Genomic DNA, 24,531 nt, shown 5'->3' with positions numbered 1-24,531 from the left:
GGGCATTGTGGCGACACAGATATAACTAAACAAGGCCACTTGCTATGTGTCCAGCACTGGTTAAAGCACTTTAGGTGTATCAACTCATTTAATCTTCAACCCAATCCTAGAAGGCACGTCCTATTATTATCCCTGTTGTACAGATAAGGAAACTGACGCAGAGGGGTTAGGTAATTTGCCTAACGTCACACAGCTAGGAGGCGGAGCCGGGATTCTAACTCAGGAGGACTGGCTCCAGAGTCTATTATACTCTTTGCCACCGTGCCCCTCACATCCAAATCTCACGGCCCGTAAAAACCCAGACTCCACATGCAATCCCCGATTTCCAGCTTCTCCTGAAAACTCAGGAGATCTGGACACACTAGGATTACCTTTTCTCATGGCAATACCTGGCCTCCTCCTCAAGCTGTAGCACACTGCCCCGAATCCTCACTCATGTAAGTTTAGTTACCTGCAGGCCTTTGAGACTGCAACCCACAGTTTTAGCCGTTAAATGGTTCTAACTCTGTTGTAATCAAAGACAATGATTCTCAACTTTTTGTTTTTTTAGTATCAAATCTTTTGTTCAACTGAAATCATATGCTCATTCCCAAGATAAAACTGGGGGGCCGCCCTGCTGTCTGAGTGCAGAAGAGGCAGGAAAGAAAGGACTCCAAGTGTTGTCTGTGGGTCCACTGCTCCCCACCCCCCCACCCAGAACCCCCTCTGAGGCTCAAAGGGCTCAAGGCGTCCACTAGAAGGACAGGTGAATGAGCCCAGGGACATGGCCAGGGCAAGAGTTCGTGGCAGTAGATTTCACACCCTCAGGGGCGTAAGGATTCACATGGAGCTTGTTACAGACTCCTGGGCCTTGACTATACAGGTTTTTATTTAGCAGGTCTGAGGCATGGCCCAGGAATGTGCTTGAAAAGAATATCCCAGGTGATCCTGATGCAGGTGGTCTACAGACCACACTCTGAAAAACACTAGATTGGCCGCTGAACACAAAGCAAGCACCCCAGGGCAGAGCCCCTATTGGCACAGGATCCTTCTCGAATGGCTTTATAGGAGTACAAAGCTCTAGCAAGACTATGGTTCCTGAGAAATACTATAGTGGGCCTTATTTAAAATGGGGGTTAGGAGAATAAAAAAATTTCTCTACACGCACGCACGTATGCACTGATACACAGCGAATAAAAGTTCTAGAAGGCGTCTACTCCCAAAGCAAATCGGATCCATCAGCAAGGAGATCTTCTAAGGCTGATTCTGTGATGACTTTATGCAGATTTTATTTCCAACTAGTCATGACAGCCCTAGTATCCTCCTTTTATAGTACCTGGCCTTTTCACAAATTCTGAGGTATTTAAGGATATCTTTTTCTGGGCCTTGTGTTCTATCAGCACGTTGTGAAGCTGGTGTCTAAACTGAATCACCGCCTCTGTATAATCCGTGGTCAGAGCGGGGAGAAGCAATAGTCATTGTTCCTTTGTTTAAGGGACTGAACTGAACCATTTATACACTCAAAGAAAAGTCCTGAAGCACAAATTTTTGGTATATAAATACAAAACTGAGTTACTGTATTTCAAAACATTGGTTGGAGAAACTAGTAAGGGATTCTAGAAAAAGAGGAAGTGCACACAGTCCCACCGGAACAGGCTTCGGGAAGAGGTGCCTCAGTGAAAACTATTCAAGCTCAAAAATGACGGATGTTTTATTACGTAATGTCTTCTCTTTAATAGATGCACTCAAATCCCTTTTGGAAGCAGAGAGGGAGTAAATAAATCAAAAATTTTAAACTTGTTTTAGTCCTAATATTGATGCCATGTATTCATCATGATACAAAGCTCTTTTGAGTATAGACAGTATACTCCCACTTTTCTGATGAGAAAACTGAGGCACAAGTTTAGCAAGAATGAACAAAGTCCAAGGGACTTTTAATATCCAGCTCGTAGAAGAGCATCAGTTTTTAGATTGATCTGACTACCTCTGTGACTTCTTCAACCAAGAAGAGCGCTGGGGAAACGGTTCCCAAGAGCAGACAAGATGTGAGCTCTAAGACATGAGCCACTCCCTCAACTTCTGTGCTGGATGGAAAGTGACCCACAGCTCACCTGGCTTCGGAAAGGGTGGCCCGGGCAAGGGCACATCAGACGGTGACAGGTGTCCCAGCGGAAGCAAGGTCTAGGGCTGCCTCCTCTCCTCATCCTTCCTCACCCTTAGGTGAGGGATTATCCTGTCTCGAATGGCAATTCTGCAAGAGGGAGTCAGGTACGAGCAGACTGTGCGGTGGGGAAGGAGGAGGGCTTGCTTCCAAGCCGTAGTGGCCAGTGCGCAGTATCTGATCCCAGGCAGGGCCGGGCCCCTGGGAAACACACAGGCTTGGCCTGCCCTATACGACCGCCTGCAGCGAGTGAGTGGCCATCCGTCATCCAGGCAATGCAATCTCCACGGGCGGCCGGGCGGGCTGTGCGGAACGGCAGAGGTGGAGGGGACAGGCGAGGGCGGGGGCTGGCCAGAGGGACCCAGCTGACCTGGCTCACCTGGGTGCAGGTGGGTGCTGACGATGACTAACTAGTAAGTTCTGGGAGCAGCAACAGAGACGGGGACCAGGGCCCAGGCCCGGCAGGAGCTCTCCTGAGAAACCTGGGTCATCTCTTCCTCTGACCTGAAAGTTACCTTGACGTATTGGGGAAAACCTCTAATGAATTGTTGAACCCGGCCTACTGGTTTGGGGATGACAGCAGGTGATAGGCACAGCCCTCACATTGAGCAACATGGTGTTTACGGCCTTAAGGTTTCCTGCCAAGAGGTCCAGTGTCAGGCTAATGTCCCAGCCCTCTTCCCTACTTAAGTCTCCCAGCCCATGATTCCTAGTCAAGATTTCTTTCTCTCCCCTCCCACACCGCCAGGCTCTTCTGCCCTGTGTCTATATACTTCTCCTTTCTTTACCCAAGTCACGCTCTGAGCCCCCAACATTGTTATGGGAGGGCATTCTGGTTACTTTGCTGGTGAGCAAATACAGTCTGGAAGAGAAGAAGGGGCCGATATCATAGAAGTTCAACCTACCCAGACCCAAGGGGCTGTGGAAGAAGAGGGTGTTTGTTTATAATGTGTTTGAGGCCCCTGGGGAATAGAGGAGGAAGGCATTTAAAAATATTTTTCTATCATGAAATATTTCAGGCCAACAGAAACATGCAGAGAATATTTTTTTAAAACATGTATCCACCATTCATCTTGGTCAAATCTTAATTTTTGTCATCTCTGCTTCTGCTGTTCCTAAGAAATGGACCACAACAGACATGTGAAGCCTCCAGTGTACCTCTCTCCAATGTTACCCCTCTCCTTCCAAGTGTACTTACCCTATGCTTGGCTGTGTTTACATTTTTGCCTCATTTGTATACACCCCTAAACAACAGAGAGTACTGTTTTGTGCAGGTTTTAAAACTTTATATAAACTGTATTGTTCTATATATATATCCTTCTGATCTCTTTTGTTCAATGTTGGTTTTTGAGATTTATTGACCTTATACATGTAGCTTTACTTGACTCATTTTTAACTGCAATGTACTATTCCATCGTACAAATACACTCAACATGGTTATCCATCCCCCGTTGATAGACATTTAGAGTATTTCCAATTTTTCATGCATCATTGCTGCAAAGGACATTCTTGTATAGGTCTATTTATGACCAATATATTTGGATTCTTTCTTTGTTTTTTTAAATTGAAGTATAGTTGGTTTAAAATGTTGTGTTTGGATTTATTGCTACCATTGCATTTTGTGCTTTGTATTTCCTACTTTTTTCCTATACTCCTTTCTCTCTTCCTCACCTGGATTTAATAGACTTTATTCCATTTCCAGTAGCTGCTCTCCTGATTTGAAAGTTATACGCTCTATTTCTATTTGTTATCTCTATTATTCTAGACTTAAAATCTAGACTTAAAGACTGCTCTTTGTTCCCCATGTTCTGTTCTCCACTGCTCTTTCATACGAACTCTGACTTTTAACAGAGCATATCATTATCCAGAATAAAGACTACACTTTCCAATCTTTCCTGCAGCCTGGTATAACCACATGAATAAGTGGCCAATGGGATGTGAGTAGAAGGAATGAAGGCAACCTTTGGCCCGTGCTATCAAAGGGAAGGAGTTGGAATGTGGACATGAGGGTGAACCACCTTCAAACATGTAGCAGACCTCCCCCCAGAGCTAGATTGCTTATGTCTGGAATGTTACATGAAAAGGAATGGATTTTTTAAACATATATACTGCTTGGTCTTATCCTGCTTCCTAAGTCTGAGGCTTTAAGTCTTTCACCCAGTTTGGAAACTTTAAAGCCATTATCTCTTTGAATCATGCCTCTCTTTCACTTTCTTCTCCACTTCTGGAATCTCTATAAGGATCCTGCCATTCTGGCAACCACATCTCAGCCTGTGTCTTCATCTCTCTATGCTGCCCTCAGGTCTATCTTTCTGTTCGTGAAGTCTGTCTCACGTGGTGCCTAATCTGACATTAATCTATCCACTGAACACTTAATTTCATTGCAAACATTTTTCATTTCTGGCAGTTCTATTTGGTTCTTTTTCTCACCTTTTTGGATGGTGTCTTGTTCTTGTCTTATATTTTCAATTACTTTATTATGTCTTCAATAGTTTTTTTTTGGTGGGGTGGGGCATACCACGCAGCTTGCAGGATCTCAGTTCCCTGACAGGGATTGAACCCAGGCCTTCGGCAGTGAAAGCAGAGTCCTAACCGCTGGATCGCCAGGGAATTCCTTTCAATAGTTCTGAACACATTGATTTAGTGTGTTGCCAACGGTTCTATTATTAGAAATTCTTGTGGTGATCGAGTCCAGTTGTTTGTTGCATACGTGGACTCTCTCTCACTGTGGGTTATTCTCCCAAGTATTTAGTCATCGTGGATCATATATTCATCTTCACTAACGACGTTATTTTTCTCTGTGGGGATCCTGTGTAATCAGGGCTGAGGTCTTGTTCCTCCAGAAGAGGTTCTGTGTCTGCTTCTACAAGGTCTCTGGGGTTATCACTGGCCCAGAACTTCATGTTCCTAATCCACACAGATAGTATAAATTCTCATGTTAAACCACTAACGTCATCAGGCTCTCAGGAAACAATTTTCATTTTCTTTATTTTTCTTTTTTCTGCCCAGAGCCTTGGCTAAGTATGAGAAGCTGTTCTGTCGTCTCCCTGTGCTGGTGGGTGATTTTCTTCTCCTTGTGCACCTTTTTATTTCGTGTAAATTCCTTTGATAGTCCTGACTTTACCTGGGAAGTTTCAGTTTCAGCTCCAGCCTCCAACTGGCCAGACCTCATCTCTGTCTCCACAGATGTTAAAACTCAACCTTGACAGTTGCATTACTAAAGGGAGGTCACACTCACCCGTCCCAACTCAGCTGCCAGTGTTGAGTTCCACTCTGGTTTTTCCTCTTCATTTTGCCCCCTGAGGATTCCTCTCATTTTTTTAGTACACAGCTCTGCACTTAGAAGGATATTTTAAATATTGAATCTAGTATGAGTAGGTGTCTCATGGTGGTCATTTTTAGGTTATTACTAGAAACAGAAGTCTCCTGGCTCTGAGATGTGCTTTAGACCAGCTGGCTGAATCAATCCCTTCTTATCCCTTCCTTCCCTCGCACACCTCCAATTCCATACACAAGACAAAGTTCTCAAATTTGATAGCGTACAAGACCAACTTCTGGGCGCTTCTGAAACATACAGATAATTAGCAGCACGAGACTTGCATCAGGAGGACTGGGGTGGGGCCCAGGAACATACATGGTTAACCAGCACTCTAGCTTTCTGGCATAGGGGGACCCAGGACCACACCAGTGTCTAAGGTTTATTTCCCTTTCCCCGAGGTGGCTGAATTCTACTAGCAGTACCTGAACCACACCCAAAGGAACCCTGCCAGTCTCCAGTCTGCAAAGCCTGAACTAGGAGACAGCAATGCCAGCACACCCAAGGTTCATGAATTCTAGTCCAAGCTAGTCTAGGGCCACTCCCCTCAGCAGTGGAAGGGCAGAGGTGATGTCAATGACTGGTCTTCTTGGACTCCAGGTTGTGGGGTTGTCAAGAAAACAGGTCATTTATGCAGGCTTTATTCATCAAGACTTTGGCATTACTTAGAGGTGGACTGAATTTTACTTTTGTACTAGGAAAGAAGGGTTTACTAGCAGATGGCTACTGTAAACAAAACTATAGACAGAATGGTTGATTCAATTAAGATATATATAATTTAGTGTAGGTTGCCACTTTCTAGATGGGTTATGCTCCAAAATGCCTCTGAAAACAGCCGTTTAGAATGTATCTTCCCATGGAAACATTATGAATAATGGTCAGTTTCCCAGCCCAGCCCACCCAAACCTGTAAAGATAATAACTGTTCCCATTTAAAACCGATTCTATGCCAGAACCTTTATATATGTCATCTGATACAATTCTCAAAATAATTCCGAAAGGCAGACATGTGTGTCCCTGCCTGAGAAGTGAAGGGACTTGCCCACTGTCACGTAGCTAGGAAGTGGCAGAGCCAGGCAGGTCTGGCTCCAAAGTCTGTATCATTGTCACCAGAAACCAGCCTGCCTTCCACAGCTCATAATCTTAATAGAGGGTGAGCAGCAGGGTGGGGATATCCATTCTTCTCTCCTAAAATATCGTCCTTCCCCACATTGAGGAAGAAATGTTAGGGGAATAATAGAACCTCCACTCTACATACACGTGACTCAAGAGATGATGCACGACCGTGAAGACCTGTATCGTTTCTTTGGTGTGTCACATGGAGAAGCAGAGCAGGAAAGGATGCAAGATGACAGATTAGTCAACTGCTTAGAATTTGGTCTTTGAAAAAACAAACTACCTTGGGTTTCATTTTACAAGAATGGAAAGCACCTTATTAAAAGTTCACCTTCCTGCAACAGAGAATAAATAAGCCCTGGAGATCTAATGCACAGTATAGTGAATACAGACAACAATATTGTACTATAATCATCAAACTTGCTAAGAGACTGGAACTTAATTATTCCAACCACTAAAAAGAAATGATTATTATGGAATATGATAGATGTTCTAATTACTGCTACAATGGCAATCATATTAAAATATATAAATGGGTCAAATTAACATGTTCACCTTGAATTACACAATGTTATATGTCAAATATATTTCAATCTATCAACCAATCAAACACAATGTTATATGTCAAATATATTTCAATCTATCAACCAATCAGGAAAAAAAGGAAAAAAGAAAGTTGGCTTTCCCCAACTCTCCCTCTCTGACAGTGACCTCTGCAGAGACATTAGAGGCTGCCTGCTCTCCAGGACTCACCTTGTCGGCCAACAGCTCCCTTATCTTGCTGGCCTGCAGGCGGAACCGGAATAGCTGGCTTTCCAGGGCCAGGCAGCGCTTCTGCCAGTCCACATTGGTCCTGGTCTCCACCTTGAGTTCTGCCATGATGGAAGCAACTTCCGGAGATTCCAGGGAGCCCTGAGGGCCAGCACACAGAGAGGGGAAAAGATAAGTAAGTGTGTGAGGAAGAGTTCTCTGCGGAAAGGAGGAGGAGACCAAAGGAGGACAGAGGAAACAGGGCGGGGGAAGGTAAGTGAGCCTGGCTCTCCCTCTGTCCCATGGCCAGCTCTCTGAGCTCAGCATGTCCCGTTCCATCAGAAGGTAGCTGCGCAACCTCAGGAAATCACAAAACCCAAGAAACCGCAAGGAGAACCTAGTCTCATTGTTACAGAAGTGAAAAGTAAGGCTCATTTGTTTTTCATTCAACTATCCATTTAACAAAAATTTATTCATTCAACAAACATCTATGTGCCAGACACTGTTCTAGGCACTGGAGATGCAAAGGGAAATGAGAGAAGTCCCCTTGTGTTTTTGAAGAACTCTTAGTAAAGTCTAATTGCAAAATTACAATCTAGTCGCAATTGCTAATCAATATGCAGATAAATGGAAGCAGAGATATGGAGTAGACTATGCTGGGGGGAGGGTGTTTAGGGAAGGCTTAAAGTGGGTAACAGATTCATCCATGATCACGTGGCTAACTGGAGGCGGAACCCTGGTTCCCAGGTGAGTACTGATTCTTTACAACTATACAGATTTTAGATGGGAAAAAATGGAACGAAAATGTAATGCTTCAAATTTCCTTGACAACTTTCTATTTAGTTGGGATTTCATATATTGTCATCAAATCATCCTGTTTTGGAACGGATTCTCACTCTTTCCTTTAAGTTATAAAATGCAAATCAGAAAATTGGTACATATTTTGCTGTAGCCTCTGGAGAAAACCACAAGTCTTTAGAAAACACTTTAGACAAATTCAGAACAAGCCAAGGAGACATCTATAATATTTCCAGGCAGGGGAATTTACCCAGATGTCTCCTGAACATATTTTAGAGAAAAAAAACCTGGGTCGGGGATGAGAAAATGAAGAAGGATGTATGAGTGTGTATGAGAAGGGAGACACAGGCGCAGAGGGGGCACAAAGCAGAGAAGGGCCGGAAGACACATCCACCACCAGGACTTTTTAAATCCCCCTTCCAGGGTGCTATTAATAATTATGTTTGGCAACAAGCATAAATTTGGTCTGTCCCAAACCATGACATATGGTCTCCCTATCAGGTGATTTTAAAGAATAATTGTTAATTTTCTAGATTGATAATATATTTTTTATTTTTATTTATAATTTTTAAAAAAATTATTTATTAAAAAATTTTTTTTTGCCCACGCCATGGGCCATACAGAATCTTAGTTCCCCGACCAGGGATCGAACCCATGCCCCCTGCATTGGGAGCATGGAATCTTAACCACTGGACCGCCAGGGAAGTCCCTATTATTTATTTATGTATTTATTTATTTTTTTTTAAGTTAATTTAGGTATTTATTTTTGGCTGTGTTGGGTCTTCGTTTCTGTGCGAGGGCTTTCTCTAGTTGCGGCGAGAGGGGTCCACTCTTCATCGTGGTGCGCAGGCCTCTCACTGTCGCGGCCTCTCTTGTTGCAGAGCACAGGCTCCAGACGCGCAGGCTCAGTAGTTGTGACGCACGGGCCTAGTTGCTCCGCAGCATGTGGATCTTCCCAGACCGGGGCTCGAACCCATGTCCCCAGCATTGGCAGGCAGATTCTCAACCACTGCACCACCACGGAAGCCCTATTATTTTTAATTTTTTTAATTTTTATTTTTTTGGCTGCTCCGTGCAGCATGTGGGATCTTAGTTTCCCGACCTGGGATCAAACCCGTGCCCCCTGCAGTGGAAGCAGGGAGTCTTGATAGTATTTTTTAATGTCATCTGTTAGCGATACATATGGCTTACAGGTGAAATGATATAATGCCTCTGGTTTGCTTTAAAACACTTCACCGTAGGGGCGAGGAGCTGGAGTGGAGGGAGATACATGCAGTAAGATTTGTGAAAATGTTGATAATTTTTGAAGCTGGGTTATGTGTGTACTGGTCTCTCTACTTGAGTATATGCCTAGAATTTCCCATAATAAAAATTTGTCATTAGAGAACAGACTTGTGGTTGCCAGGGGGGAGGGAGGGAGGGAGGGATGGACTGGGAGTTTGGGGTTAGTAGAGGCAAACTATTACATTTACAATGGATAAACAACAAGGTCCTCCTGTATAGCACAGGGAACTATATCCAATATCCTGGGATAAACCATAATGGAAAAGAATGTAAAAAAAAAAAGAATGTATATATATGTATAACTAAATCACTTTGCTGTACAGAAGAAATCAGCACAACACTGTAAATCAACTATACTTAAATAAAGAAAAAGAAAGGTTAAAAAAATTGTCATTTAAAAAAAATCTCCTTTCCCTTCTTCAGGAGCCACATGGCTTCAGAAAACCCAGCCACCTCCTGTATGTCACTGAAATTACCCTGGAGCATCAGTGAGCCTGTCCTTGATAGGTTAACCACCAATATTGCTTCTCACCCCACATCTGACTTTTACAATATCATTCTCCCGTTATACGCAACAAACAGCTATTATTTATTGAGTCCTTACTACATGCCAGGCACGTGTGGCCTCTTTAATTTTCAAGAGAACCCACGAGACAAGGAGTGGGCACTAGTCCATACTCTCAGGTGAGGACACAGAGGGACAGAGAGTTCTGTAGCTGGTAAGTAGTAGGGCTGGGATTCTCATTCCAAAATGCCTGTTTTTAGCTACTGTGCTCCTTACCCATCCAGAAACTGCAAACAATGTTGATTTCACAATGAGTCGGGTAGACTGTTAAGAATGAAATATTTTATAGGGTCTCTCAGGATCCTTGGCACTAAGGCGAACCTACACCCCAGATTTCCCAGGGTACCCTGGTCTCAAATATTCTGACGCTTTAACCTCCATAAGCACAGACATTTATCATGTGTCCTGACTTTTTGTTTAGAAAACAGGGTCAGTAGACCCGTAGAGAAAGGCCCAACAATTAAACCACTGACGGGTCAGGTGATGGAGTCTTTAGGTTCTGGGCTGCTCAGAACACTGGACACATGACCTCAGTCAGCCCTGCTCTCCCGGAACTGTCATCCCAAACAATCCGACATTGTGACCTCCCAGCAATCCCCACCTCAAAAGACTGGGACCAACTGGAACGGGCAGGAAGACAAAAGATAAAAACAAAACATGACCTTCTCTGAGCTAAGATCACAGCTGAAAAGACACAACAGAACCTTGTGGGGCCTCCACAGAAGGCCCGGAGGCTTCATGTTTGGTTTTCTTTGTCCTTTAAGGGGATTTTACTTTCCCTGCATAATTAAAAAAAAAAAAAAAAGTGGCAGATCCGAAGGTAGGACCTTGGAGTCTTGCAACCTAGCCCTGGGCTAAGAATTAGCAGAAAAAGCACCCAAGTAAAACCCGAAGGGCAGGGGAAACTCAATCCTTTTGTGTTGTTAAAAAAAATTTGGTGAATGTTAATTCCCTCTTATTGATTGTTAAAACTGCAGCTCAGATTCCACTGGGAGAGCGGAAACCCAAATTATCAAAATCTCCAGGGACTTTGGAAACAAGATATGTCATTGGTCTCTGCCTCGCTGTGACACCTGAGATTCTACCTAGTCTGTAGGGAGCACTTTCCCCAATCCAGCATCCTCATGACATCAAGGTTTTGAACCCATCAAGTGCTCTGCTTAATCCTCTCCCTGCCTTGCGGATGCTGGCAAGGGAGACGGCACTCTTGTTAGGCTTGTCTCGGCATGTGAAGGGAGCTAAAAGGTTTCTAAATGGATCTGGAGCAAGGTGCCTGCTGCCAAGCCAAGGCCCAGAGGCTCTTCCGACAGAAGCAGGTGGCCAGAGCTGCGGCTATATAACACAGGATGTTAAGGGAAGGTACCAGTAAGATGAACCTCAACTGCTAAGTCACCTTGTATTTGTACCTCCCATAAAGATGCGCAAGGATAAGCAGAAAGAACTTGCAGAACGGTCCTTGACTCTTCAAAGCATTGCTTTATCAGGTGTTATTTCTCTCCTTACCCTCTGGATATCCCTGAGATGGAGGACAAGTGATATAATTTGCACTAAACAGATGAGAAAACTCATCACATCTGTGGCTTGCTTAGAGACACACAGCCAAGGAGTATCAGAGCTGGGCCAAGCATCCTGAACTCCCAACATCTAAAACTGTCCCCTTTCCATGAAGATGCTTCCGTAGTGGTGATACAGTCTTATGCTACCAGGCTAGCCTAATGCACATATAGCATTAATGTGTTGTGTTAGATGAGGAAATGATATACGGGATGTGAACCGGGGACAAACCCCAGCTCAATGGTTTGTTTCACGTTTTATTCTGGAAAACTTCAAACATACATACGTAGGGAGAACAGTACAATAAATGCCCCTGTGCCCTCCAGCCAGCTAATGATCACCAGCTCACAGCCACTGTCGTGAAAGCCAGTTCTCTCGATCCCCACTAGTGCCCAGCGTGCTAAACTGCTTGGCAGGCAAGAGTCAAACGGTTGCCATGGCCTTGGCACCTACTTCGGAACTCCCTAAGCCCTCCAGCGCCCTGGACTGACACACCACAGAAGTCAGCAGAGATATGCCTCAAGAGGCAGGGGCCGCGTGTAGGACTGTGGTGAAGAGAGGGCACAGGACGTTGTTAGGTAACTTCAGACTCTAGCCTGTCTCAGAGAAAATGCAAACTTGAACTGGGATAGCTCTGGCAAGTTTAGGGATTTGACCAGAAATCCACAAAATGCTAAAATTTAATTTAATTTAACCGCCTTTTGTTAAGTGATTCCTGTGTGTGAGGTTGGGCACATAAAGATGAGCAAAGATCCTGTGGCTTGTGGGGCTCAGGTCTCCCGTCTGAATATCCTGGGACTTTCCTGCAAAGAGGGCCAATCAGCACAAGTGCCTAAAAGAAAGAGGTCAGAGGTCGCTGCAGGAGGCATCAGAAGGTAACAGGGACTCTGTTCTGGGTACAGTTTCCACTAGGCTCTCCTCTGTCACCTCACTGTGGCTCACTCTCTGAGCGCGAGCACCTTTTGTCATTCCCACTTGGAAAGGGCTCCGCAGATGAGGCTAACCACGTGCCCAACGGTGGGCAAGTAAGAGCTCTGCGCCCCCTTTCTGGGGTTGGAGCAGGGCGGGGGAGGGTGAGTGGACACAGGGGCACAACTCCCTCCATCTCTCACTGTCAGGTGATCAAGCCAACAACATGCATTTAACCTCTTTTGGGTACTAAGCACCGCATTTCACAATGTTGGGAGAGACAGGAAAAGGTGAGCATGTTCAAGCCTTCTGGGATCTGAATACGAAAAGGGGCTAAGAGAACCACGAAGACAAAACCAGTAAAGAGAAACGGCAGAGTGTAGTACATAAGATCCTGAGTTCTGGCAGCAAAAAGACCTGGGTTTGAATACTGACTCAAGCACGAATTAATCCTGTGACCTTCGACCATTTGCTTAACTTATCTGAGCCTATCTGAAATTGAGAGCAATAATATTTGTAAAGGAGAGCCATAATATTAGGTGGAACCATATGAAACTGTCAACATTTAACCATTTTTTGACCTTCGAAAATGGCAATTTCATAGACCACACTGTGTCGGATTTTTTTGAGAATTAAAGGAGGTATTACAAAAGCCTGGCACGCAGGAAGCATTCAATAAATGACAGTTACTATCAACAAACAAAAGGCCAACCCACAGTGCCCTGGGCATAGTAGGAGATGCAGCCCACAGATGTGCTCACCACCAGATCAGAGAGGAGGTCAGGGGATTTTTAAAAATTATTTTATCTCTTTATTTTTGAATATTAAGCAAAAGAGTATATGGTGCAAAGTAAGCCTTCTTCCCACCTCTGTACTCCAGCCATAGTTCTCCCCAGAGGCAACCATTGTTATGGGGATTTGTGTCTTTCAGTGCAAATACAAGCTGTTCAGTGCATATACGAGTGTTCTTATATACGATGCACACACATATACACACACAAATGGTGGATATAACTCAGAGTTTCCTACATCTATCTATCTATCTATCTATCCCATTCTCCCTTCATGCTTTTTTTTTTTTAATTATTTATTTTATTTTTGGCTGCTTTGGGTCTTCATTGCTGTGCACGGACTTTCTCTAGTTGCAGCGAGCGGGGGCTACACTTTGTTGTGGTGCGTGGGCTTATTGCTGTGGCTTCTCTTGTTGCAGAGCACGGGCTCTAGGTGCGCGGGCTTCAGTAGTTGTGGCATGCGGGCTCAGCAGTTGTGGCTCACGGGCTCTGGAGCGCAGGGTCAGTAGTTGTGGCGCACAGGCTTAGTTGCTCCGTGGCATGTGGGATCTTCCCTGACAAGGGCTCGAATTCGCACTGGCAGGCGAATTCTTAACCACTGCGCCACCAGGGAAGCCTCCCTTCATGCTTTTTAACAGCTTTATTGCATTCTACTGTATGGCTATTACATGATCTCATTTGAAGTCCCTAATTGACAGGCATTTGGGTTGTTTTAAACCTTTTGCCAAAATAAACAATGCTGCAATGAATGTTCAATGAATAGACATCATTTCATACACATCAGAGTTTATCTGAAGGATAAAGTTCCAGAAATGGAATTGTAGGATGAAGTAATATACATTTTTAAATGGCCAAATAGTCCAAATTGCCCTCCCCTGAGGTTATTCTAATTCATACTCCAGCCAGCAACAAGGGCCAGTTTCCCCACAGAGCCGATCAGTTTTGAGTTCGTTTTTGACAGAAGGGAGAGACGGTTCAGGTGGGCTGGCCAGAGAATGCAGGATGGTGGCTCAGCGGCCAGCCTGCCATGAAGTCACTTGGACCGGGAGTGAGGGAATCCTGACACCTCAGCATCAGCATGTAGAAAGCACTCTTGAACCCATAGGGAGCACAGAGATCCACACAGTTACACAGCCTCCCAGAGAGAAGGAGGGAACAGTAAAGAGCACTCCTCCAGGAGCACAGTGGGAAGAACAACACCCCTTCCCTGTAACTGGTGAAGGGGAGTCACATTTTCTCAGCTCACTTGTTAGTTTCAATGAGTTTGGGACCACCGGGTGTACCCCACCATAACCCAGCTCTGAGCAGACCCCCTCAGAGGCCTATGGGAGAGGGAGGGGGGTGGACAGTGAAGCAAACCCCACATTTGGACTTTAGGAGGCGTCTGTTTGAGTCTTGCCTCTTCCACTTTTCTGCTATATGACCTTGGGCAAACCATAATTTTTCTGAGTCCTAGTTTCCTTCTTTATCAAATGGGGATAACAAGCAGAAAGACTAGAAGTTATGTTCTATAAAGTGTTTTTTGTTTTTTGTTTTTGCAGTACGCGGGCCTCTCACTGTTGCGGAGCACAGGGTCCGGACGCGCAGGCTCAGCGGCCATGGCTCACGGGCCTAGCCGCTCCGCGGCATCTGGGATCTTCCCAGACTGGGGCACGAACCCGTGTCCCCTGCATCGGCAGGCGGACTCTCAACCACTGCGCCACCAGGGAAGCCCCATGTTCTATAAAGTGTTAAGTGATGTTACCATACACAGTGTCTGCGGCATAGAAGACAGTCCAAGAAGTTTAATGAAGGAACGAATGTCTTTTCCATTGAAATTGCTATTAAAATGATCTTTCAAGCAGAAGTTTCAGCTGGAACTAAGGCTCTGTCCGGAAGAGTTTTATGAGGTGTACTCATAGTAAAAGCTTATGGAGAAGACGTCCCCTGACAGGGCCAGATCCAACAGAGCGGATCTACTCCCAGATGAGGGTCTTCATGGCGTCTGCTACCTCGATTAAGGTCCCCCTGCGCCCCGGTAATCGATTCCTCTCTAAAGCTCCTAGGACGCAGAGCTCCTGGTGTCATTCGGCACCCAACTGGTTTTCTTTTCTGTTTGGCTGACCTGCCTCTAGGAGTCTAGCCTAGGACCCCTAAGAGAACCACGCAGAAATCACAGAAGAGACAACCCGAGATGAGACTTCAAGGGAAGCGGGAGGAGTGAGAGCTAGCGAGAGCTCAGGCAACGCGGTGGAAAGCCTGCAAGTTCGCTCCGAGGGCCCTACCCGGAGCAACTGGATCGAGCCGGTCCCAAATTCCGGATCCTCTCCAGGAAGGCTACTCCTCGCCTCTCAGTGCGGGCTCCCAGAGCCTAACCCGCCGCTCCCAGCGCTCCTGGCTGCTGGGAGCTCGTTTCCAGGTAGGGAGGCACCTGCTCCGGAATCACCCTCCGGCCAGAGGGAGCCGATCCTCTCCGCCCAACCAAACACCCTCCCGGGCCCTCGAACCAACCCTCCACCCACCCCCCTGCACCAACCCCACCTCTGCCCGCGGGGCCGCTCACCTCCAGCCCGCTCGCTGGCGTCCCTGCCGCGCACCAGGCACCCGGTCCTCCCCCGCGCGCGTCCGCCGCTGACCTTGCGTCGATCTCGTCCGAGTCCGCAGCGGCCGCCGGGTCTCCGCTCCCCGGCAGCAGGGGTCGGGGTGGGCGGGGCGGGCCGGGCTGGCCCGGGAGGGGTGCCCGCCGGCTGGCCGCACAAAGCCGAGGCGACCTCGCAGCGCCCCATTCAACGCTCCGCCGCGCCCCCTCCTCGTCCGCTCCCCGCCCGCTCCTTAAAGGCAGAGCGCCGGGCTCGGCTCCCGGGGCGGCTCGCGGAGAGGCACAGGAAATGACCTCAGCAGGCTCCAGCCTCCCACCTCTCCGCACCGCTGGGCTCGTCCCTGGAGCGGCGGGGACGGCGGCGGGGTCCCGTGGGCCACGGGGAGGACGGGCGTGTCTCCCGGACTGCGGCCCCGAGCTCTCTGTGGAGGTCGAATCGGCTGCCGCCCGGGGCGGCCGGGTAGCCCCGGCATCTGCTCAGCTCCCAACCAAACTGGGACCCTCGCCGGACGCGGCACAAGACCAGACCCTCCCCCCAAAAGGAGGTTCCAGCATTTGTCGGGCGACTTGAAGGAACCGTCACGCCCGGATATTTGGAGCAGAAGTCTGTCCCACTGGCAGACCAAATTTCTGATTTGTAATTTGAAACAAAACAAAACTCGCCACAGCCTAAAGGGTAATTTGCTTGCGTCTGTCCGACTGTATATATGCATGCACTCATTTATTTTAAAGGAGCCGACCTAGGAGCCAGAAAGGCCAACAGGCCACCGCCTGCGGGCAGCTCGCTGTGCACCCTTGCAGTCCCTCAGCTCACCGGTATAATCCTACACCCAAAGGAGAGTGGAACACTCAATTTTTGGTTAGGTGGATATGGGGTAAAGAAGATGAATATGGAGAATATTGCAGGGAAGAATCCGCATTTCAAAACAGAGCTTTCTTCCTCAATCCTGCGGGCTCTCATTATAAGCCTGAACAGGGGCGGACATCACCAGGGTCCGTTTCTCCAAAGGGGCGTTAGAAGTCTCACTCCTGGCAGTGGTACAGGCAGTCCCTGGCTGCACCCCAGGTTTGAATCTGAGTCTCTGGAGATGAGCTGGGAATTTGCCCAGCTAATAAACTCTCCAGGTAATTCTCATGCACAATTTTGAGAGCCCAGACTCTATGGAATGCTGACCTCAGTAGTTCAGGAGGCCAAGGGAGAAAATTCAACTGGGTCAGTGGGACTTCGGGGGCTGAGCTTGCAAATGGATTCATAGCTCCTGAGGATTGGAATAGAACAGCCCCAGACTGTGGGACACTAGCCTCTGCTGTCCCCTTCAACACTGGAAGTGGTTGCCTAAGGAAGCCCAAAAGCAAGTCCTGTGGAGTTTGTAAGGGAGACTCGTTTGTTCATTCATTCATTCATTCATGCATGCATGCATGCACTCACTGATTTTGAACAGGTAATCATGCACATAGTATAAATTTCAAATAATACAGAAGGGCTAACAATGAATAGTAAGCCTTCCTCCTGCCCTGTCTCTTGTCCCCTAGATCACTCCCCCTCAAAAGCAGCTACTGTTGTAAATTTTCGTGTGTATTCCTTCAAGATATAAAACATACATAAGTATTCATGTCTTCATAAATGCATGTGTATTCATATATATATTTTTATATATCCCTTTCAATACTGAGGAAGGCTTTTTTCTCTTGTCTTCACCATTCCTGGACTCTAAGTGTGACACGTCAGCACACTTAGAGATGCCTTACTTTTTTCCCCCAGTTTTATTGAGATACAATTGATATATGGCACTGTATAAGTTTAAGGTGTGCGGCATTACTTGACTTACGTACATCATGAAATAAGTTTAGTGAACATCCTTCATCTCAAATAGTTTAGTGAACATCCCTCATCTCATACAGATACAAAATTAAAGAAATAGAAATAAAATTTTTTCCTTGTGATGAGAACTCTTAGGGGTTACTCTCTTAACAACTTTCATGAGTAACACACAGCAGCGTTCATTGTATTTATCATGTTGTCCATTACACCCCTAGTACTTATTTATCTTATAACTGGGAGTTTGTACCTTTTGACCACCTTCATCCAATCCCCCCCCCCCGCCCCACCCTGCCTCTGATAACCACAAATCTGACCTCTTTTTCTAGGAGTTTGTTTGTGAATTACTTTGTGTTTGAGGTATAATTGACCTACAACACTGTATGAGTTCCTGTTATACAACATAGTGATTCGATATTTCTATATGTTTCAAAATGATCGCTATAATAAGTCTAGTTATGATAAATCACCATAAAAAGATATTCCATAGTTATTGACTATATTCCCCACACTGTGTATTTCATACTCGTGAGTCATTTATTTTGCAACTGGAAATTCGTACCTCTTAATCTCCCTCACCTATTTCTTTCCTTCCCCCACCCTCCTCCCCTCTGGCAACCACCTGTTTGTTCTCTGTACCTATAACTCTGTTTCTGTTTTGTTATGTTTGTTCATTTGCCTTACTTTTTTAAATGGTTACCTAGCATTCCTAATGATGGATAATTAGGATGTTTCCAGTCCTTGGCTATTGTATACCTTGCTGCAATGAGTATCTCTTTACATACTTCTTGGTCCACATATATGACTATCTTTATGGTTTAACACTTAGAAGTGGAATTGTTGCGTGTAAACACAATGTGAATTTTAAATTTCATTAGATGCTGCCCAACTGCCCTCAAAGGAGACTGCACCAACCTACACTTCTGTCCGTGTGTTTGAGTGCCCCTTTGTTCCCTCCCAGCGGCGACGATGAAGTGATTTATCACAAAGCACAAAGCTTTTAGAGAGGGAGGATGAAATGAGTTAAACACACGGACGATTTTAAAACACTGCCAGCACACAGAAAGTCTCAATAAAGTGTTAGCCGACACTCCTCTGCATGACCCTCCCCTTGCTTTGGGCTCTGTTTCAATCCCTGCTCTGTAAACTTGGGCGAGTTCGTTAGCATCTCTGGGATTCGGTTTCCATATCTTTAATGTGAGAATCACAATATCTCCCTCTGGAGCTGGTTTGAGGATTAAATCAGATAATAGAGTTACATAAATATTGGGACCTGATCATTGTTCAATAAGTGATAGCTATTCTTCTTCCCTCAAATCTCCCCCCAACTTTTTATTTTGAAATTTTCAAACCTATAGAAGTTGCAAAAAACTGTGCATTAAACACCCATATACTCTTCACCTAGATTTACCAATTGTTAACACATTGTTACGTTTACTTTCCCTCCCTGATTCTTTTTTTCTCTCCATGTATATGTGTGTGTGTGTGTGTGTGTGTGTGAATATATATATATATTTTTTTCCATTTGTGACTTAGTTGTACACATCATGACCTTTTGCCCATGGATACTTCAGCATGTTCCTCCTAAGAACAAGCATGTTTTCCTAATATCATCACACTTACAAAATTTATCAACACAATACTATCACTGACTGTACAGGCGATAGTTACATTTCCCCAGTTGTCCCAATAATGCCCTTTAGAGCTCAGTTTTATAGCTCTCCTATTTACTGTTATAAGTCCCTACCTAGTACTCCCCAGGGAGAATGGATGCCTGGAGGAGGATGGGCCTGCCCCCTCCTCCACTCCAGGGAGAAAGTGACTCCCACAGCCCTAGACCCTGGCATTCTTTGGGGGCTGCAGGTAATCAATAAGCAGGCTGGCAAGGATGCGCACAGGCAGAGCAGTTTCCCATCGAATGCTAGGGATTGTCCCACCAGCCTTCTTTGCTACAGTCGCCTCCTCTGCCTGCCCCAGCCACCCAATGCTAGCAGCCCAGAAAGGTCCTGCCTGCCTCCCCCGAGCTCTGGCTGGGTTTCTGATGTCTCCTCCACCTGCCCTCTCATTGGTCCCCAATCATCAGGGGCAGCTGTTCAGGCTCCAGTGAGGCCTGGCTCCCCAGCAGTGCCCTCAACCACAGCTCCCACGCCACGCCTCCCCCAGGATGAATTCTTTTGGACCTTCAGGGTGACCTACCCCTAACTTAACTCTGGGATCAAGGGTTGGAATGTCTGAGACACTGTCTTTTCCCCACAATCTTTTTGTCTTAAAGCACTTTCTTTGTTTTTAAAATTTTATTTATTTATTTATTTTTATTTTTGGCTGCGCTGGGTCTTCGTTGCTGCACGCGGGCTTTCTCTAGTTGTGGCGAGTGGGGGCTACTCTTCGTTGCGGTGCGGTGGCTTCTCTTGTTGCGGAGCACGGGCTCTAGGCACATGGGCTTCAGTAGTTGTGGCTCGCGGGCTCTAGAGCGCAGGCTCAATTGTTGCGGCGCACGGGCTTAGTTACTCCACGGCATGTGGGATCTTCCTGCACCGGGGCTCGAACCCGTGTCCCCTGCATTGGCAGGCAGATTCTTAACCACTGCGCCACCAGGGAAGTCCTTAAAGCACTTTCTATACAGCCCTCCATGGACTGAGACAGAGTCAAACCATGGCCGCTGCCGAATCAGATGATAGTATCTGCTGACGCCAATGTCCCTCTCTTCTTCCCTCCCTGCCACCATTTCATTCATTCATTCATTCATTCATGGTAGCTGACTTTCAAGTTGTTCCAGGGATTCTATTAGCTGCCCAACTATAAGCTTGGATAAACCATCTCCTTGCTTCCTGCCTCAGTTTGTCCTGTTGTAAAGTGGGGAAATTATTTCCTCGGCACAGCTACCCTTCAGGTCATAATATCTGAGAGTTGGAGGAAAAGGCAGGATTATGAGGGAGTCACCACAGCAAAGGGGGAACTTTGCAAAACTGAGGTAAAGAAAAAAAAAGCCATGTTGGATGGGTGCTGTCGTGGGAGAGGGAGGGGAGCAGGCAGGGCTGGGTGGGAGCTGAGAGAAAGGCTCTGAGCCTCCAGACCCCTCTAAGGATTCACGGAGAGATGGTACCCACAACACCTGAAGCTCGTTTCTATTTGATGTTAGCTTATTATTACAAGTGGCCTGACAGCACCGAGAAGGGGAGAAAGTCATAATGTGCCTGGAGTCAAAGGCTCAGTTGGGCCACGGAAGCTGAGGGCCTCCTCTTACTCTTCCGAGAAGAGCATCAGGCCTGGATAGGCACCTGTTGTGAACAGATCTGAACTCCTTTGGCCCTTTGGCAATTGTCAGTTCTTATATTTCCAGTCACTAGCGATGAGAGGTGAGTGGAGGCCTCTTGTCCCCTTTCCATTACCTCCTACAGGTGGGGCATTAAACATGGCCAAGGCCAAAGTCTGCCAAATGTACAAACATTTATCAGCAAGCCAGCACCAAAAGTCCCACAACCCGCTTCCAGGGAGTTGGGGAGTTGGCCTGGTCTGGTTCTCACACATCATTCATCATCATCTTTCTGGCTACTTCCATATTTTGAAAGCCACTCATTTCACCAGTGAAAGATTATTTCTAGCATCCTTCAAGCACATCCAGCCCGCTAGTGTACATTTTGATGGCGTTTGAAGTGTTTATGTAACCACCCTCTAGAGTGCAGATTCCTGATTAGAGCACTTCAGGTGCTAACTAACCACTCTAGGAGTGAGAGGAGAGTCCATTTATATCCATACACCATACCGTTTAGACTGAAATAGTTAAAAAAGAAATTCCTCCAGAGTCAATATCACAGCATCCTAGTCTGTGCCTGGTTCCCCGGACAGCACTGTGGGAAGGAATGGGGACCTTGGAACCGGCCAGGCCGCAGTTCAAGTCCCAGCTTTCCCACATATGTGCTGATGTAACCTTGGGATGGTTGCTTAAGCTTTCTGAGTTAATTTTTGTTTGTAAAATGGTGATAATAATTCTCACATCTTAGGCTTGTTGAGAGGGTTCAGTGAGATAGTACGTGTCTGACACTTAGCAAGTGCTGTATAAATGGTAGCTTTTCTTATGCATTCTTTGAACAGGTATTTGCTGGAGGTCTAATGTTTACCAGATACTCTCCTACGTCCCTCTCTCGGTATCTCCTCTACTAGGTCCAGAGGTGGTATCTGCTCCCAGAGAATTCTCTTTGTTGCAGGATTGCAATAGTTAAGCAAGATAGCTTGAGAGACAGCAATAACTCTAGGAGAGCTGGTGAAATGTTTGACGGTTCATCCTCCCCATGTCCTGGGCCTTCTAGAGACCTCACTTCCTAACCCCACTTGTTTTCTCTGAGCAGGGCTCTGGGCTCCAGAGATCCATCCTGCCTCATGGAAACCCTCCCAAATCAAAGCAACCCTTCTTCTGCCTTCAGGGCCTGGTTCTCAGTTGCTGTTGGAAGGAGAGCAAAGGGAAAGAAGGAGAGCAAAGAGGAGAGGGGGGAGGGGCCTCAGATTCTCAGGAGCCCTAGAGCCAGTCCTGGTCCAGCCTTATGCCTCAGGAGCAGGGGCAGAGCTTGGTAGCTTTCGGGAGGCTATTTCTACTGCTGAATCTCTGGGACCAGCCAGAGCAACCATGGGCTGGGTCACAGAGGCTCAGTTATCATCCAAGTGAGGCTGAGAGGACAGTGATGGGACTTGCAGAGAGGTGCAGGGTAGGAAGGAAACGAGAAGGCCCAGAGGCAGAATTCTGTGTGTGTGTGTGTGTGTGTGTGTGTGTGTGTGTGTGTATTGGGTGGGTGTATCCTAACGTTGAGTGTGGATCTCTCTTTCATTTATTCCTCCAGCTACTCACTAACAAGTATTTATGGAGCACTTCCTATCTTCCAGGCACTGTGCGAGGAAACAGACTGTGGCAAGTGTGACGGATGAACGCAGGGCACAGGCTTCAGAAGCAGACATACCTGCCATTGAATCCAGGCTCTTCCCAGTGGGGAACACAGGGAAGAACCGATGCAATTACCACCTGTATCCCCACAAATGATCCGTCCAGTGCAGCTGTGGGCTCTGGAGCCAAAGAGAGCCAGGCGGAGGAAGCGGGTGGAGGGGTTCTGCGTTTGGAAAACAGAGAGCAGGATTCTTATCTGCCCTGAGGGGTGGAGATAAAGGTCTCCACCTTTGCATGGCATATGATAGGCACCTAGTAAGTGTTGTTAAATGAGGAGGGAATGTGAAGGTATAAAGGGGTAAAAGACTAGGAAGATGTGCAAAGACTAGGGACCTGGAAACTAACTACTAAGAGGATGAGGTGGAAGGAGGGCCTGAAGGAGAAGGATTCCAGTGAGAAGGTAGGCAGTGATTCCCCATCACGAAATCCTGGGGACACTTACTAAAAACATGCATTCAGGGCTTCCCTGGTGGCGCAGCGGTTGAGAGTCCTCCTGCCGATGCAGGGGACGCGGGTTCGTGCCCCGGTCCGGGAAGATCCCACATGCCGTGAAGCGGCTGGGCCCGTGAGCCATGGCCGCTGAGCCTGCGTGTCCGGAGCCTGTGCTCCGCAACGGAAGAGGCCACAGCAGTGAGAGGCCCGCGTACCGCAAAAAAAACAAAACAAAAAAAACATGCATTCAGGCTCAGGGCTCTGTATTTCCCGGCTCCTTAGGACCCGTAGGGTGCCTGGTATTGACTGGTTTGTCATACATCATATTCCAACACTCCAGTGATCTTCTCAGAGAGCAGCAACAGCCCCAGAGGGGAACACAGGGTAGAGCTGATGTAATGACAACATATATCAGTGCAAAATGATCTGTCCAGTGCAGCTGTGGGCTCCCCAAGCAAGAGAGAGCCAGGCGGATGGGGGCTGGGTAGGATAGGGGCCGAGAGGGGGGAAAGGAGATGGCAGGGAGGGAGAAAGGGAAGCTGAGTTGGGAGCTGATGGAGCTCAGGGAATGAGAACCTGGTAAATCCAGTCATCTAACTGGGATTCTAGATCATTTTAGAACTTGCAACATCATGGTTTGAAACCAGCTGTCTTATTTCTCCATTAGCTTTCATCACAGATGAAAACAATGGCAGCTCACATCAGGGGGCAGGACGGGCTGGGCAGGGACCAGCTCCAAGTAGGTGGCAGGTGCTATAGCAGCCTGGGGAGCCCCTTGGCTTCCCCTCTAAGCAGCTGCTTCTCCTGACTGGAAGAGGCCTATGAACCGGGGTGGGGCAGGGCTTGGAGTTCCCTCTGCTTCAGGGATACCTTGCTCCCCTGCAGGGCGCCTTCCAGGGTGGCTGTAATACTGGGCCAGCAAACACCCCAGCATTCACAGAGAAGGGAAGATGTGAAATACCTGAATGAATGAGAAGGCATGAAGGCATAGCCGTTGCAGCCCTTGCCCCACACCTGGGTGGTTTGGGATGAAAACAGGAGGTCTCCTTTGATCAATCAGACCTTTGCTTCCTGTGCTTCTGATCGTTGTGCTCGGGCTCGGGGTTTTTACCAGAAGCGTCAGGGCTCATATCCTACTGGAAGCTGTTGTTGCCAACTCCTTCTTGTGAAGGGGGTTTAGTCCAGATGACAAACGTGTCTTCCGTCTCAGAGTCCTGGGTGTGACCCAGGACCCGCCAGGACGTCGGAGGCTATTGCTCAGCGCCATCTAGTGGTCGGCATGGCTTATTTTCCTAAAGGACCCTGAGCCCCAGCATTCTTGCTCCCAGCCACACCTAGGGCTAGATCTGCTCCCTTCTCCTCGGACCGCTGCAGGCTTTGGTCACTTTGAAAAGTGGTGATTAACGAAGCTTTAAGCTCTGCCTAAAGTGGAGACTTTAAACTCTGTATCCTTTGTCCTTGTTCAATTTTACATAGTTTCAGGGAAGGGGATAGGAGAATTTAGTGGTATTAAAAGACTAAGGTGAAGTAGGGATAGATGGAAAGAA

General features: G+C 46.9%; 1 protein-coding gene across 1 annotated transcript in view; it reads right to left on the bottom strand.

Annotated features, from left to right (window-relative positions):
- Nucleotides 1-16,536, bottom strand: part of PLEKHH1 (pleckstrin homology, MyTH4 and FERM domain containing H1) — a 53,141-nt gene extending 36,605 nt beyond the window's left edge. The window contains exons 1-2 of the mRNA XM_033430335.2: nt 15,765-16,536; nt 7,325-7,483 (exon numbers count right to left, since the gene is read on the bottom strand). Of these exons, the coding sequence (XP_033286226.1) occupies nt 7,325-7,450 (126 nt within the window). The 5' untranslated portion in view covers nt 7,451-7,483; nt 15,765-16,536. The remainder of the gene's footprint in view (nt 1-7,324; nt 7,484-15,764) is intronic.
- Nucleotides 16,537-24,531: the final 7,995 nt, after the last annotated feature.

Source organism: Orcinus orca, chromosome 2 (assembly GCF_937001465.1).
Source record: "Orcinus orca chromosome 2, mOrcOrc1.1, whole genome shotgun sequence".
In the NCBI taxonomy this organism is placed as follows: domain Eukaryota; kingdom Metazoa; phylum Chordata; class Mammalia; order Artiodactyla; family Delphinidae; genus Orcinus; species Orcinus orca.
Note: the sequence above shows the minus strand (reverse complement) of the source record. Positions and strands in the feature narration are given on the sequence as shown.